At 41.7% G+C, this 13859-nt stretch overlaps 1 protein-coding gene across 1 annotated transcript in view; it reads right to left on the reverse strand.

The window, feature by feature from the left end:
• Positions 1 to 13859, reverse strand: part of LOC129816629 (potassium voltage-gated channel subfamily H member 3-like) — a 209465-nt gene that overhangs the window by 94391 nt on the left and 101215 nt on the right. The window contains exons 2-3 of the mRNA XM_055871344.1: positions 6351 to 6584; positions 488 to 622 (exon numbers count right to left, since the gene is read on the reverse strand). Of these exons, the coding sequence (XP_055727319.1) occupies positions 488 to 622; positions 6351 to 6584 (369 nt within the window). The remainder of the gene's footprint in view (positions 1 to 487; positions 623 to 6350; positions 6585 to 13859) is intronic.

Here is a 13859-nt window from a genome sequence, read left to right on the forward strand (position 1 = left end):
TCTCTGGGCCTTGCTCTGGGTCCTGGTCTATCCCAGGGTAACTCACCAGTCTCTGGGCCTTGCTCTGGGTCCTGGTCTATCCCAGGGTAACTCACCAGTCTCTGGGCCTTGCTCGGGGTCCTGGTCTAACCCAGGGTAACTCACCAGTCTCGGGGCCTTACTCTGGGTCCTGGTCTATCCCAGGGTAACTCACCAGTCTCTGGGCCTTGCTCGGGGTCCTGGTCTAACCCAGGGTAACTCACCAGTCTCTGGGCCTTGCTCTGGGTCCTGGTCTATCCCAGGGTAACTCACCAGTCTCTGGGCCTTACTCTGGGTCCTGGTCTAACCCAAGGTAACTCACCAGTCTTTGGGCCTTGCTCGGGGTCCTGGTCTAACCCAGGGTAACTCACCAGTCTCTGGGCCTTGCTCGGGGTCCTGGTCTAACCCAGGGTAACTCACCAGTCTCTGGGCCTTGCTCGGGGTCCTGGTCTATCCCAGGGTAACTCACCAGTCTCTGGGCCTTGCTCTGGGTCCTGGTCCTTCTTGTTGTCAGTGATGTCTTTGTGGGACACCAGAAACAGCACCACCTCTCCCTTCTCATTCTTAATGGGCACGATATCCAGCAGACACCAGAACTGGGTACCTGGAACACAGATAGAGGTGCATATCACTCACTGGAGTCACAGTGGCTCTGAAAGTAGACTACTGCTCAGATACTGGTAGAAAAACCCAGTGAATCAGGTGGATTTTTGTAGTGGCGGATTGGTACAAAAAGAGATGGAGATGACCCTGATAAAGATGTACACATCCCAGCTAGCACATCACATTCTGAGAACCATACTGTATGTTTCTTAGAGCATGGTTATCCTAAAGTTATTTTGCATACCACCTTCCCACAACTTTCTGGGAAGGGCGCGGGATAGTTGCTTGGCTTTGGAGCGTTCTCAGCATTTTTAAGGAACTTGACAAGATATATATATTTTTTATTGGTATTTAATTACTTTAACATAATTGTTTTTAAAGTTCAAACGTGGTTACATTTAATTTCAATATCAGTAATGTTCTAGGAACGTTCTCCAACTGGTTTGACATTGGGAACGTTCTAAATTAGTTCAGAAGGTTAAGAAACAACATTCTTCTGTAGGAATTTCAGTACTTCAGCATACTGTAACATTTCCTACAGGTTTCCTCATCGTTCTATTTAAAGGCATGTTCTCAAATTGTTGCGAGAACATTAAGAAAACTTTCCATGAAAACCATCAGAAAACATTCAGAGAAAACTCTCTCTAGCCTCTATCTTGTTAAGTGTGTTCAGGTGTGTTGGCCACGCCCCCTAAATGGCAACACCTGATCTTAATGAATGCTTGTTTCCTTTGAAATGGAGTATGTTTGAATAGACTAAAATGAACAGCTTTGTGTCAGTTAAAAAACATGGCATGCTAGCTCCATCCTGGTGGCGCAGTGGACTAATTCCATAGGTAGAGAACAAAAGATCATAGGTTTGAATCTCACTGATGCTGTGCCACAATAAATACAAAAACATGTTTGCACGCTTAATGTCTAAGCAAATCAATTTTATCTGTGCTTGAAGTTCAAAACAGTTCAACTAAGCTAGCAGTGTTATTAAACATCTTATTGAAACATGTTCTCAGAACGTTATTTAATTACTTTCCATTAATAACCTATAATTTCCGTTCTCAGAACATTAATAAAACTTCCCAGGAAAACTTTCAGGGAACCATAGCAAAACATTCTCAGAACTTCACTGCAACCTAAAAATACATGTTCCCAGAATAGGCAAAATGTTCACTTCTATTCTCAGAATGTTTCAAATAAGTTCCGTTTTACCAGTCAGGAAACGTATGGAAACGTTTTACCAGTCAGGAAACGTATGGAAACGTTTTACCAGTCAGGAAACGTATGGAAACGTTTTACCAGTCAGGAAACGTATGGAAACGTTTTACCAGTCAGGAAACGTATGGAAACGTTTTTCCAGTCAGGAAACGTATGGAAACGTTTTACCAGTCAGGAAACGTATGGAAACGTTTTACCAGTCAGGAAACGTATGGAAACGTTTTACCAGTCAGGAAACGTATGGAAACGTTTTACCAGTCAGGAAACGTATGGAAACGTTTTACCAGTCAGGAAACGTATGGAAACATTTTACCAGTCAGGAAACGTATGGCTTCGTTCCCAGAACTAATGGAAAACCAAAAATGTACGTTCCTATAAATTCCAAGGAACCAAATGTGCTAGATGGTATGTGAGTACACACCGTCGCACACACACACACACACACACACACACACGCACGTCATCCTACTACACAGTCCATTACCACAACTAAATCCTCTCCAGTTGTCTGGAGATAATAAAATAATAATTAAAAAATAAAGATATAGGAAAAGCTCCTTTCATCTCCTGTAGAGACTGGAAAAGCTACTGGCTGCTCTGGCCCAGTATGTTTGAATAACAGCAAAACACAGACAACAACATCTCACTACCACACTTTATTTTGTTTTGTGTCTCTGGATGGGCACTCTGTGTATGCAAGTGGTGTGCCAAGTCTTAGTTCAAAACAAGCATGTGTGTGTGTATCTGTGGGTGTCTGTTTGTGTATGTGTGTGTGTATCTGTGGGTGTCTGTTTGTGTATGTGTGTGTTATTTTGCAAACTCATTTAAATGCTGTGTGGTTATGCATGTCTAGCTTCACATTCTGCCCCCTGAGTCAAAGCCTACAGCTTCCCTATTAGACATTGCTATTACTGATGGAGCGAGAGAGACCAATGCAGGATGTCTTTATTAGTGAATAAAAGCTTTTTCATCTTAGGAAGCGCAGTTCCAAAAGGGTCATTCAGAAAGTGAAATGAGTCTGGCCCTAGCTGGCTGTATGATAACACATAAGCTAAAAAAAACGAAAACATTTACAGATTTCATCTTGATTGATCTAGAACAGATAATAGTTTGCTAGTCTCTATTCAACTGATGTCATCCATACTGTATTAAGGTACATCCTGTTGGATTCTAGCTTGAAATATAATTATTTATGTTATTATACTAGAACTTATTGATTACTTTACACATATAAGGATTAAATATGTTGGTGTCAATGAAGGGTAGATAAGACCTAGGTGTATGGAAAGTTACTGAGTGAGGAAGTGGGAGGGCAGACTGTTTACATTCTGTCAAATCATGGTATTGATCAATCTCATGGCTCCTAAAGAGTGGGAGGCAAAGGGCAACAGTCTGGTCTCAGTCACTGATAAAGGAGGACAGCCGAGGATTAGGGAGGAGTGAGGAATTCGGACCGCTGTCAGGTCAATTGAAGTGACAAGGGACAGTCCTGTTACACAGATATGCTTACATGCACACAACGGTTCTAGCAGGAGGCGGGGCCATTACTACACCAGTGAGAGGAACCAATTAAGTTCCTGACTAGCAACAGAGATGTATTGGCTGTCTAGACGTGCAAGGAGTTGACTCCGCCTGGTAGGAGGGTATAAATATATGCGCTTGTGTTAACATGTCTTTATCTTATCAGCTGTTTAACCCAGAGGGTGAATATACTTTGTTTGAGCTTTTCCTAGTAATCCATTTGAGTTTTTACTCTGTTTGTTGAGGACCTAACAATCCCCCTTTCTTTACCATACTGTATGGGTTGCTGTGACCAGGGGTGAAAGTAAAGAAAAAAAAAATGTAATACCACATTTACATAAGTATTCAGACCCTTTACTCAATACTTTGTTGAAGGACCTTTGGCAGCGATTACAGCCTTTCACTGCAACTCTGCATCGAGGTTTAGGGAATTAGTACTTTAAAAAGTAACAGCGGCAGTAAAACTGTATTTCACACTATGATGGTTAAACTTTGCAATTGAGCCGCAGTTCACATCCGTGCCAAACTGTGGGTGGTGATCCTTACGGATCACGGATCAACTACGGTCTGTTACACCACTAGTACTTAGGGTCGTTGTCCTGTTGGAAGGTGAACCTTCACCACAGCCTGAGGTCCTGAGTGCTCTGGAGCGGGTTTTCATCAAGGATCTCTATGTACTTTGCTCCGTTCATCTTTCCCTCAATCCTGACTAGTCTCCCAGTCCCTGCCGCTGAAAAATATCCCCACAGCATGATTCTGTCACCACCTTACTTCACTGTAGGGATGTTGCCAGGTTTCCTCCAGACGTGACGCTTGGCATTCAAGGCCAAAGAGTTCAATCTTGGTTTCATCAGACCAGAGAATCTTGTTTCTCATGGTCTGAGTCTTTAGGTGCCTTTTGGCAAACTCCAAGTGGGCTGTCATGTGCCTTTTACTGTGGAGTGGCTTCCGTCTGGCCACTCTACCATAAAGGCCTGATTGGTGGAGTGCTGCAAAGATGGTTCTCCCATCTCCAAAGAGGAACTCTGGAGCTCTGGTATAGTGACCATCGGGTTCTTGGTCACCTCCCTGACTGTGTTCTTGGGGGCCTTCAATGCTGCAGAATTTATTGGTACCCTTCTCCAGATCTGTGCCTCAACACAATCCTGTATTGGAGCTCTACGGGCAATTCCTTCGACCTCATGGCTTGGTTTTTGCTCTGACATGCACTGTCAACGGTGGGACCTTATATAGACAGGTGTGTGCCTTTACAAATCATGTTCAATCACTTGAATTTACCACAAGTGGACTCCAATCAAGTTGTAGAAACATCTAAAGGATGATCAATGTAAACAGGATGCACCTAAGCTCAATTTCTAATCTCATAGCAAAGGGTCTGAATACTTACGTAAATAAGGTATTTCTGTTGTACATTTTTATAAATTTGCTCAAATGTCTGTTTTCACTTTGTCATCGCTTTGTCATTGTATTGTGTGTAGATTGATGAAATTTTAGAATAAGGCTGTAACGTAATAACATGGAAAAAGGGAAGGGGCCTGAATACCTTCCGAATGCACTGGAATCTCAGAGCCTATACCAAGGCAGGCCATAGAAACCCAACAATCTATTGATGAAACGAAATATTGAACAACAATTAGTCTTTTGCATGCCGTGGCTTAATGCCAATAGTTCCAAATTAGTTTTAATGTTTGTTCTTGGGTGAACAGTTTTACAACAGGTCTGATTTATAACGGGAAACATGCATTTTATTTATTTAACTAGGCAGGTCAGTTAGAAACAAATTCTTATTTACAATGACAGCCTAGTGGGTTAACTGCCTCCGTCAGGGGCAGAACAACAGAACAAACCCCCGTCAACTGGGGGATTTTATCTAGCAACCTTTCGGTTACTGGCCCAACGCTCTAACCACTAGGCAACCTGCCGCACCAAAGTTACCTGCTGCTCCAAAGTCTATAAATCTCAATATATTTTTGTGCGTGTGCAGACTTTTGGATTATAAATGAGGGCCCTGATGTGCATGCAGCATTATTTATCCTGCTTGTTTGCCACCCCACCTATCAGTGACTCAACTGGAGCATCAAAAACAACCCTGACAAAGTCATGTAACAGGTGGACATGGTGTGGTTGTACATAAAGGGATATAATCAGGATGAAACTGCCTCATATTCATACAGACAGTGTCCTATTTCACGGCTGTTACGGTGAACGCTGTGCTCTCTGTCTCAGGTGGCTGGATGGCTGGATTACATGGTGTTCCAAAACATTGTGTGAATATGGACCTGAACCAGAGGATGACCCTTGAATCGTTCTGGAGGCTCAGGTTGTGTCGTGAGGACACACACACACACACACACACACACACACACACACACACACACACACACACACACACACACACACACACACACACACACACACACACACACACACACACACTTCTGTTTGATTATCTCTAAATGGTTTCAGCCCCAGGCCTCACTAAACTTTACTACATCTCTCTTCTCCTACCCCAGAGGGCTGTAAAATGCTAATGAATATTCAGGGTAAAACAAAGCGCAAAACAACCTTCCATATTGTATTTTTTAAGTCTCGTTGAGACTGTCCTCCATTTGGCTGTGCTTGTCTTTGTCTACAGCTTATTTATCCAAGTAGCAGCTATGTAGCCCCTGTTCCCAACGCACACAATTCACCTCTTCACTCTCACCAAACTTTTTTATTTATTTTTATTTAACCTTTATGTAACTAGGCAAGTCAGTTAAGAACAAATTCTTATTTACAATGACGGACTACCCCGGCCAAACCTGAGCCAATTGTGCGCCGCCCTATGGGACTCCCAATCACAGCCGGATGTGTTGCAGCCTGGATTCGAACCAGTTACTGCAGTGACACCTCTTGCACTGAGATGCAGTGTCTTAGACCACTGTGCCACACGGGAAATGCCACCCTATTTCCTACCTATGATATGTTGGATACACCCAGTCTCTGTAGCCTCTCACCTCCCTTCTTGTAGAACACCAGCTCGGTCTTAAACTCCCCCCTGTCGTCCAACACCCCCTGGATCTTCGCCATCAGCTGGTCGCTGGTCTCCGGCCCGTACAGGAAATGACATGCACAGCTCTTCTGCATCAGCTCGGCGCGGGCATAGCCGGTCAGCTCACAGAAGCCATCAGAACAGTAGACAATAGGGTAGAGGGATTGCACCTGGGCGTTACCCAGGACAAAGTTACTGTCTGAGGGTGAGAGAGAAGGGAGGGAGGGAGGCAGAGGGAGGGAGGGAGGGAGGGAGGCGCGGGGAAAGAGAAGAGAGAGGGGGTTATACAACTGAAAAATGGACACACAGGATATACTGCAGCTCTCAAACAGTCTATTATCAGCTCAGAACATTTGAGTTTCAGGTTCGTTTTCACTCCAGCAACTTTTCATTTTGTTATCTGCAGCGAATCGTTCGACATGTATTGGGACATCCTCACTGTGCACCAGGAACGAGAAAGTATTCATAACAAGAGCTGAGGCAGCAGGTAGCCTAGTGGTTAGAGCATTGGGCCAATAACTGAAAGGTTGCTGGTTTGAATCTTGGAGCCCACTAGGTGAATAATCTGTCAATGTGCCTTTGAGCAAGGCACTTAACCCTAATTACTCATGTATGTCGCTCTGGGTAAGAGCGTCTGCTAAATGATGAAAATGTAATCTCCAGACAAGCTGAGAAAAAGAAACACAAGGGAATGGCCCAATGTAAACAGACATGCCAAAATGTCCTGTTATTTCATTAGTTTCATTGAAAAGCCAGAACAGATTTGGTCATTCCACTAACAATGCCTCATGCAGGGACAAACATGCCCTGGCTTGAACCTCTATTTTATGTGTCTGGTCTCTTCCTGTGAAGAGGGAGGAAGTGTGTGCGTATGTGTTTGTCCCTTCTCTGTTCATGAGAATGTTTTCCTGCGGCAATCGAATGGGGAAAAAAGATTCCTTAATTGAGTATTGCTTTCTGCCCGGGTGTTCATATTGATCCATTGATCACAGGGCTCCTGTGGGAGCTGCTTGTTTAAATATTTCATGGTGAAATGGTTTTGGAGTTCTGCTGTGTGCTCGGTGTACTGTGTAGATGGAAAATGTTCAATGGAGGCACTCAGTTGATTTGAGAGCTGTAATGAAGTGTGGGGAGAATGATGTCAACACACCTGATTATATGTGAGAAGGGGGTGTGTTGGGGGGGTGATGAATGTGTGTATAGAGAGAGACAGACAGACAGACAGACAGACAGACAGACAGACAGACAGACAGACAGAGAGAGAGAGAGAGAGAGAGAGAGAGAGAGAGAGAGAGAGAGAGAGAGAGAGAGAGAGAGAGAGAGAGAGAGAGAGAGAGAGAGAGAGAGACAGGATAACCTCTCACATTTTGTTTTCCACATCTTTCTCACCCTTCTCTGTGCGTGTGTGTGTGTGTGTGTGTATGTGTGTGTGTGTGTGTGTGTGTGTGTGTGTGTGTGTGTGTGTGTGTGTGTGTGTGTGTGTGTGTGTGTGTGTGTGTGTGTGTGTGTGTGTGTGTGTGTGTGTGTGTGTGTGTGTGTGAGAGAGAGGGAGAAACAGGAGAGAGAAAGTCACAGTCAGATAGAAGCCAAAAAGTGGAGGTAGGGTGGGAGACACAGTGGGCGGTAAAGCGTAGCTGGCAGCTCTGATCTGTTGGAGCCAATGAGTTTAACCATCCCTCAATGTACCGGTTAAGGTTTGTGCTGTCTCCTTATTTCTCCTCATATCTCTCAAAGAGCGTCCCAAATGGCACCATATTCCCTATATAATGCACTATTTTTGACCTATAGGGGAAGACAAAAGTAGTGCACTATATAGGGAATAGGGTGTCATTTGGGGCATAAGCGAAGTGTGGTTGGAGGTTGTAGCATTAGGTCTATATGGGCTGCCTGGGATAGGACTCCCTGGAGCACACTGATCACTCAGAGAAGTCTCAGAAGACAACCAGATGGCCCTCAATGATTTAGCCAGCACAGCACAGCACAACACTGATCACTGGCCTGGGGAGAGGAGTTTAGCAGGCATCAGGTGTGTATATGGGGGAGAGAGAAAAAGTGTGTGTGTGTGTGTGTGTGTGTGTGTGTGTGTGTGTGTGTGTGTGTGTGTGTGTGTGTGTGTGTGTGTGTGTGTGTGTGTGTGTGTGTGTGTGTGTGTGTGGGTGGGTTAAGTACTGTTCAAAGGGATCACCCCATCAGCCGACTGAGGAGAGCCATCACACTTTTTAAATCACTCGCTAATAAAACGATACGCTTACAATAATGCCAACCAGGAGACAGCAATCTGTGTGACCACTCTACTTTAGAGATGTTCAACAGTAAATCCACATCAAAACTGCTCCCATTACAGTCCTGAGACAGTCAAGAAAACATCCAGTCATTGGTTTCTTAAATAATCAGCATCTAGTTGTTTACTTTGATCACTTTTAGCTCTTTGCTAGCTGTTGCCTAGCTACAGTTTCTGTATTAAAAAGCACGATCTGCTAATTGCCTTGATCATTGTCCACATCGCTCTCTTTTTCTTCTCTCTCGTTTTCCTCTCTTTCTGACACCCTCTCACTCTCTCTTCGTCTCTCTCTCTCTCTCTCTCTGTATTTCTCTGTCTCTCTGTCTTTATCTGTCTCTGTCTCTCTCTCTCTCTGTCTCTCTCTGTCTCTCTCTCTGTCTCTCTCTCCTCATTACTGCCGCTGTAATGTGATACAGATTCAGACATGACTGTAGTGGAGTAATTGATGTCTCAACATTCCCTGTGATACCGCTCACTGCTCTTCCTCTATTCCTCTGTTTCTCCTCCTCTTTTCCTCACAATAACCATTTTTTTATGAAGGTAGAACCCTTTTAAGTTCCATGTAGAACCCTTTACACAGATGGTTCTACATGGAACCCAAAATAGTTATACTTGGAACCAGAAAGAGTTCTACCTGGAACCAAAAAGAGTTTCCCTATGGGGACAGCCGAAGAACCCTTGTGTAACCCTTTTTTCTAAGAGTGCAAGTTGTTGTTTACATCTAAGTTTAGGCCCCTGTACTCCAAGTCAATGTTTATGCAACCCCAGACAGGCAGAATTCACGACCTAACACTTCCAGTCAAGCCAAGGCCATATACAGTGCCTTCAGAAATTATTCACACCCCTTGACTTATTCCACATTTTCTTGGTTTACAGCCTGAATTCAAAATTTATTAAATAGATATTTTTTCTCTGCCCATCTACAAACAATATACCATAATGATAAAGTGAAATACAGAATATATTATTTACGTAACTATTCACACCCCTGATTCAATACATGTTAGAATCGCCTTTGGTAGTGATTACAGCTGTGAGTCTTTCTGGGTATTTCTCGAAGAGCTTTGCACACCTGGATTGTACAATATTTGCACATTATTCTTTAAAAAAATATTCAAGCTCTGTCAGGTTGGTTGTTGATCATTTCTAGACAGCCATTTGCAAGTCTTTCTATAGTTTTTCAAGCCATTATAAGTAAAAGGCCACTCAGGAACATTCAATGTCGTCTTGGAAAGAAACTTGAACCAGATTTTCCTCTAGGATTTTGCCTTTGCTTAGCTCTATTCCTATTATTTTTATCAAAAAAAAAACTCCCATGTCAAGCATACCCATAACATGCAGCCACCACCATGCTTGAAAATAAAGCAGATATTGTACTCAGTGATGTGTTGTGTTGGATTTGCCCCAAACATAACGCTTTATATTCAGGACATATTCAAGTACATTTCTTTGCCATTTTTTTTCTTCAGTTTTACTGTAGTGCCTTGTTGCAAACAGGATGCATGTTTGTATTGTGGATCAACTACAATGCTGTTGATCCATCCTCAGTTTTCTCCTATCACAGCCATTAAACTCTGTAACTGTTTTAAAGTCCCCAAGCGGTTTCCTTCCTCTCTGGCAACTGAGCTAGGATGGACGCCTATATCTTTGTAGTGACTAGGTTTATATTACCGTTCAAACCATGCTCAAAGGGATATTCAATATCTGTTTTATTTTTTTTACCCATCTACCAATAAGTCCCCTTTTAGCGAGGCATTGGAAAACCCCTGTTCTTTGTTGTTGAATCTGTGTTTAAAATGTACTGTTCGACTGAGGGACCTTACAGATAATTATATGTGTGGGGTAGAGAGATGAGGCAGTCATTCAAAGATCATGTTAAACACTATTATTGCACACAGAGCGAGTCTATGCAACTTATTATGTGACTTGTAAAGCAAATCTTTACTCCTGAACTATTTAGACTTGACATAACAAAGGGGTAGAATACTAATTGACTCAAGACCTTTCAACTTTTCATTTTGAATGAATTTGTAAAACATTCCAAAAACATAATTCCCCTTTGACAATATGGGGTATTGTGTGTAGGCCAGTGATGCAAAATCTCAATTTATTCCATTTAAAATCAGGCTGTAGCAACAAAACGTGGAACAAGTCCAGGGGAGTGAATACTTTCTGAAGGCAATAGAAGTATGGTGACAGAGGGCAACCTTGTTTTACGCCTCTTTTTAACAAGACTGTGTCTTTGTATTGCCCCCCTGGTTCCTGCTTCAGTAGGAGAGAGATCAGTTCCTCTTTTCGTGTGTCTGACAGTTTGCCATTTATATAGGAGTAATTAAAACATGATTGTAATGGATCTTTCAGTAGTTCATAAAAAGCTTGCTATACTGTGTCTCTATTAGAATGCCATCAAGGCTAGGGGTTTTCCCCGTCTGTGTCACGTTTCTGACCTTATTTTCCCTTGTTTTGTATTTATTTAGTATGGTCAGGGCATGAGTTGGGGTGGGTTGTCTATGTGTGTTTTCTATGTTGGGATTTTGGGTTCGGCTTGGTATGATTCTCAATCAGAGGCAGCTGTCAATCGTTGTCCCTGATTGAGAATCATACTTAGGCAGCTGGGGTTTCACATTTGGTTTGTGGGTGTTTGTTCCTGTGTCAATGTTCCTCCACACGGGACTGTTACGGTATGTTCGTTTGTTGTTTTTGTATCGTGTATTGTTTTCGTGTATATTAAATATCATGGAAACTTACCACTCTGCACATTGGTCCTCCGATCCTTCTCGCCTCTCCTCGTCCGATGAGGAGGACGAAATAGACTGCCGTTACAGTCTGAAAGGAATCAAATGCCAACCATAGTTCATCCTGTGTAATTAGGCTTTCACAAGTCTTTGTTTGTGTGACCGATTGTTTAACATGATTTTTGGGGAGAAGGATATCTGAAAACTCATCAGGAACATGACGAGAACATTGTTTAAAATATTTTACTTTCTCATTCAAAATCTCCTTTGGTGAGATAAGGCTTTCTCCATCATTTGTAACTATTTTCTGTGGGTTATTTTTGGTTGCGTCTCTATCTGTGTGTTATTTTTGGTTGTGTCTCTATCTGTGTGTTATTTTTGGTTGCGTCTCTATCTGTGTGTTATTTTTGGTTGTGTTTCTATCTGTGTGTTATTTTTGGTTGTGTTTCTATCTGTGTGTTATTTTTGGTTGCGTTTCTATCTGTGTGTTATTTTTGGTTGTGTCTCTATCTGTGTGTTATTTTTGGTTGTGTTTCTATCTGTGTGTTATTTTTGGTTGCGTCTCTATCTGTGTGTTATTTTTGGTTGCGTCTCTATCTGTGTGTTATTTTTGGTTGTGTTTCTATCTGTGTTATTTTTGGTTGCGTCTCTATCTGTGTGTTATTTTTGGTTGTGTCTCTATCTGTGTGTTATTTTTGGTTGTGTTTCTATCTGTGTGTTATTTTTGGTTGTGTTTCTATCTATCTGTTATTTTTGGTTGTGTTTCTATCTGTGTGTTATTTTTGGTTGTGTTTCTATCTGTGTGTTATTTTTGGTTGCGTTTCTATCTGTGTGTTATTTTTGGTTGCGTCTCTATCTGTGTGTTATTTTTGGTTGCGTCTCTAACTGTGTGTTATTTTTGGTTGCGTCTCTATCTGTGTGTTATTTTTGGTTGCGTCTCTATCTGTGTGTTATTTTTGGTTGCGTCTCTATCTGTGTGTTATTTTTGGTTGTGTCTCTATCTGTGTGTTATTTTTGGTTGTGTTTCTATCTGTGTGTTATTTTTGGTTGCGTTTCTATCTGTGTGTTATTTTTGGTTGCGTCTCTATCTGTGTGTTATTTTTGGTTGCGTCTCTAACTGTGTGTTATTTTTGGTTGCGTCTCTATCTGTGTGTTATTTTTGGTTGCGTCTCTATCTGTGTGTTATTTTTGGTTGCGTCTCTATCTGTGTGTTATTTTTGGTTGTGTCTCTATCTGTGTTATTTTTGGTTGTGTCTCTATCTGTGTGTTATTTTTGGTTGCGTCTCTATCTGTGTGTTATTTTTGGTTGTGTCTCTATCTGTGTGTTATTTTTGGTTGTGTCTCTATCTGTGTGTTATTTTTGGTTGCGTCTCTATCTGTGTGTTATTTTTGGTTGTGTCTCTATCTGTGTGTTATTTTTGGTTGCGTCTCTATCTGTGTGTTATTTTTGGTTGCGTCTCTATCTGTGTGTTATTTTTGGTTGTGTCTCTATCTGTGTGTTATTTTTGGTTGCGTCTCTATCTGTGTGTTATTTTTGGTTGTGTCTCTATCTGTGTGTTATTTTTGGTTGCGTCTCTATCTGTGTGTTATTTTTGGTTGTGTCTCTATCTGTGTTATTTTTGGTTGTGTCTCTATCTGTGTGTTATTTTTGGTTGCGTCTCTATCTGTGTGTTATTTTTGGTTGTGTCTCTATCTGTGTGTTATTTTTGGTTGCGTCTCTATCTGTGTGTTATTTTTGGTTGCGTCTCTATCTGTGTGTTATTTTTGGTTGTGTCTCTATCTGTGTTATTTTTGGTTGTGTCTCTATCTGTGTGTTATTTTTGGTTGCGTCTCTATCTGTGTGTTATTTTTGGTTGTGTCTCTATCTGTGTGTTATTTTTGGTTGTGTCTCTATCTGTGTTATTTTTGGTTGTGTCTCTATCTGTGTGTTATTTTTGGTTGCGTCTCTATCTGTGTGTTATTTTTGGTTGTGTCTCTATCTGTGTGTTATTTTTGGTTGTGTCTCTATCTGTGTGTTATTTTTGGTTGCGTCTCTATCTGTGTGTTATTTTTGGTTGTGTCTCTATCTGTGTGTTATTTTTGGTTGCGTCTCTATCTGTGTGTTATTTTTGGTTGCGTCTCTATCTGTGTGTTATTTTTGGTTGTGTCTCTATCTGTGTGTTATTTTTGGTTGCGTCTCTATCTGTGTGTTATTTTTGGTTGTGTCTCTATCTGTGTGTTATTTTTGGTTGCGTCTCTATCTGTGTGTTATTTTTGGTTGTGTCTCTATCTGTGTTATTTTTGGTTGTGTCTCTATCTGTGTGTTATTTTTGGTTGCGTCTCTATCTGTGTGTTATTTTTGGTTGTGTCTCTATCTGTGTGTTATTTTTGGTTGTGTCTCTATCTGTGTGTTATTTTTGGTTGCGTCTCTATCTGTGTGTTATTTTTGGTTGTGTCTCTATCTGTGTTATTTTTGGTT

The sequence above is a fragment of the Salvelinus fontinalis genome, chromosome 19 (assembly GCF_029448725.1).
Source record: "Salvelinus fontinalis isolate EN_2023a chromosome 19, ASM2944872v1, whole genome shotgun sequence".
In the NCBI taxonomy this organism is placed as follows: domain Eukaryota; kingdom Metazoa; phylum Chordata; class Actinopteri; order Salmoniformes; family Salmonidae; genus Salvelinus; species Salvelinus fontinalis.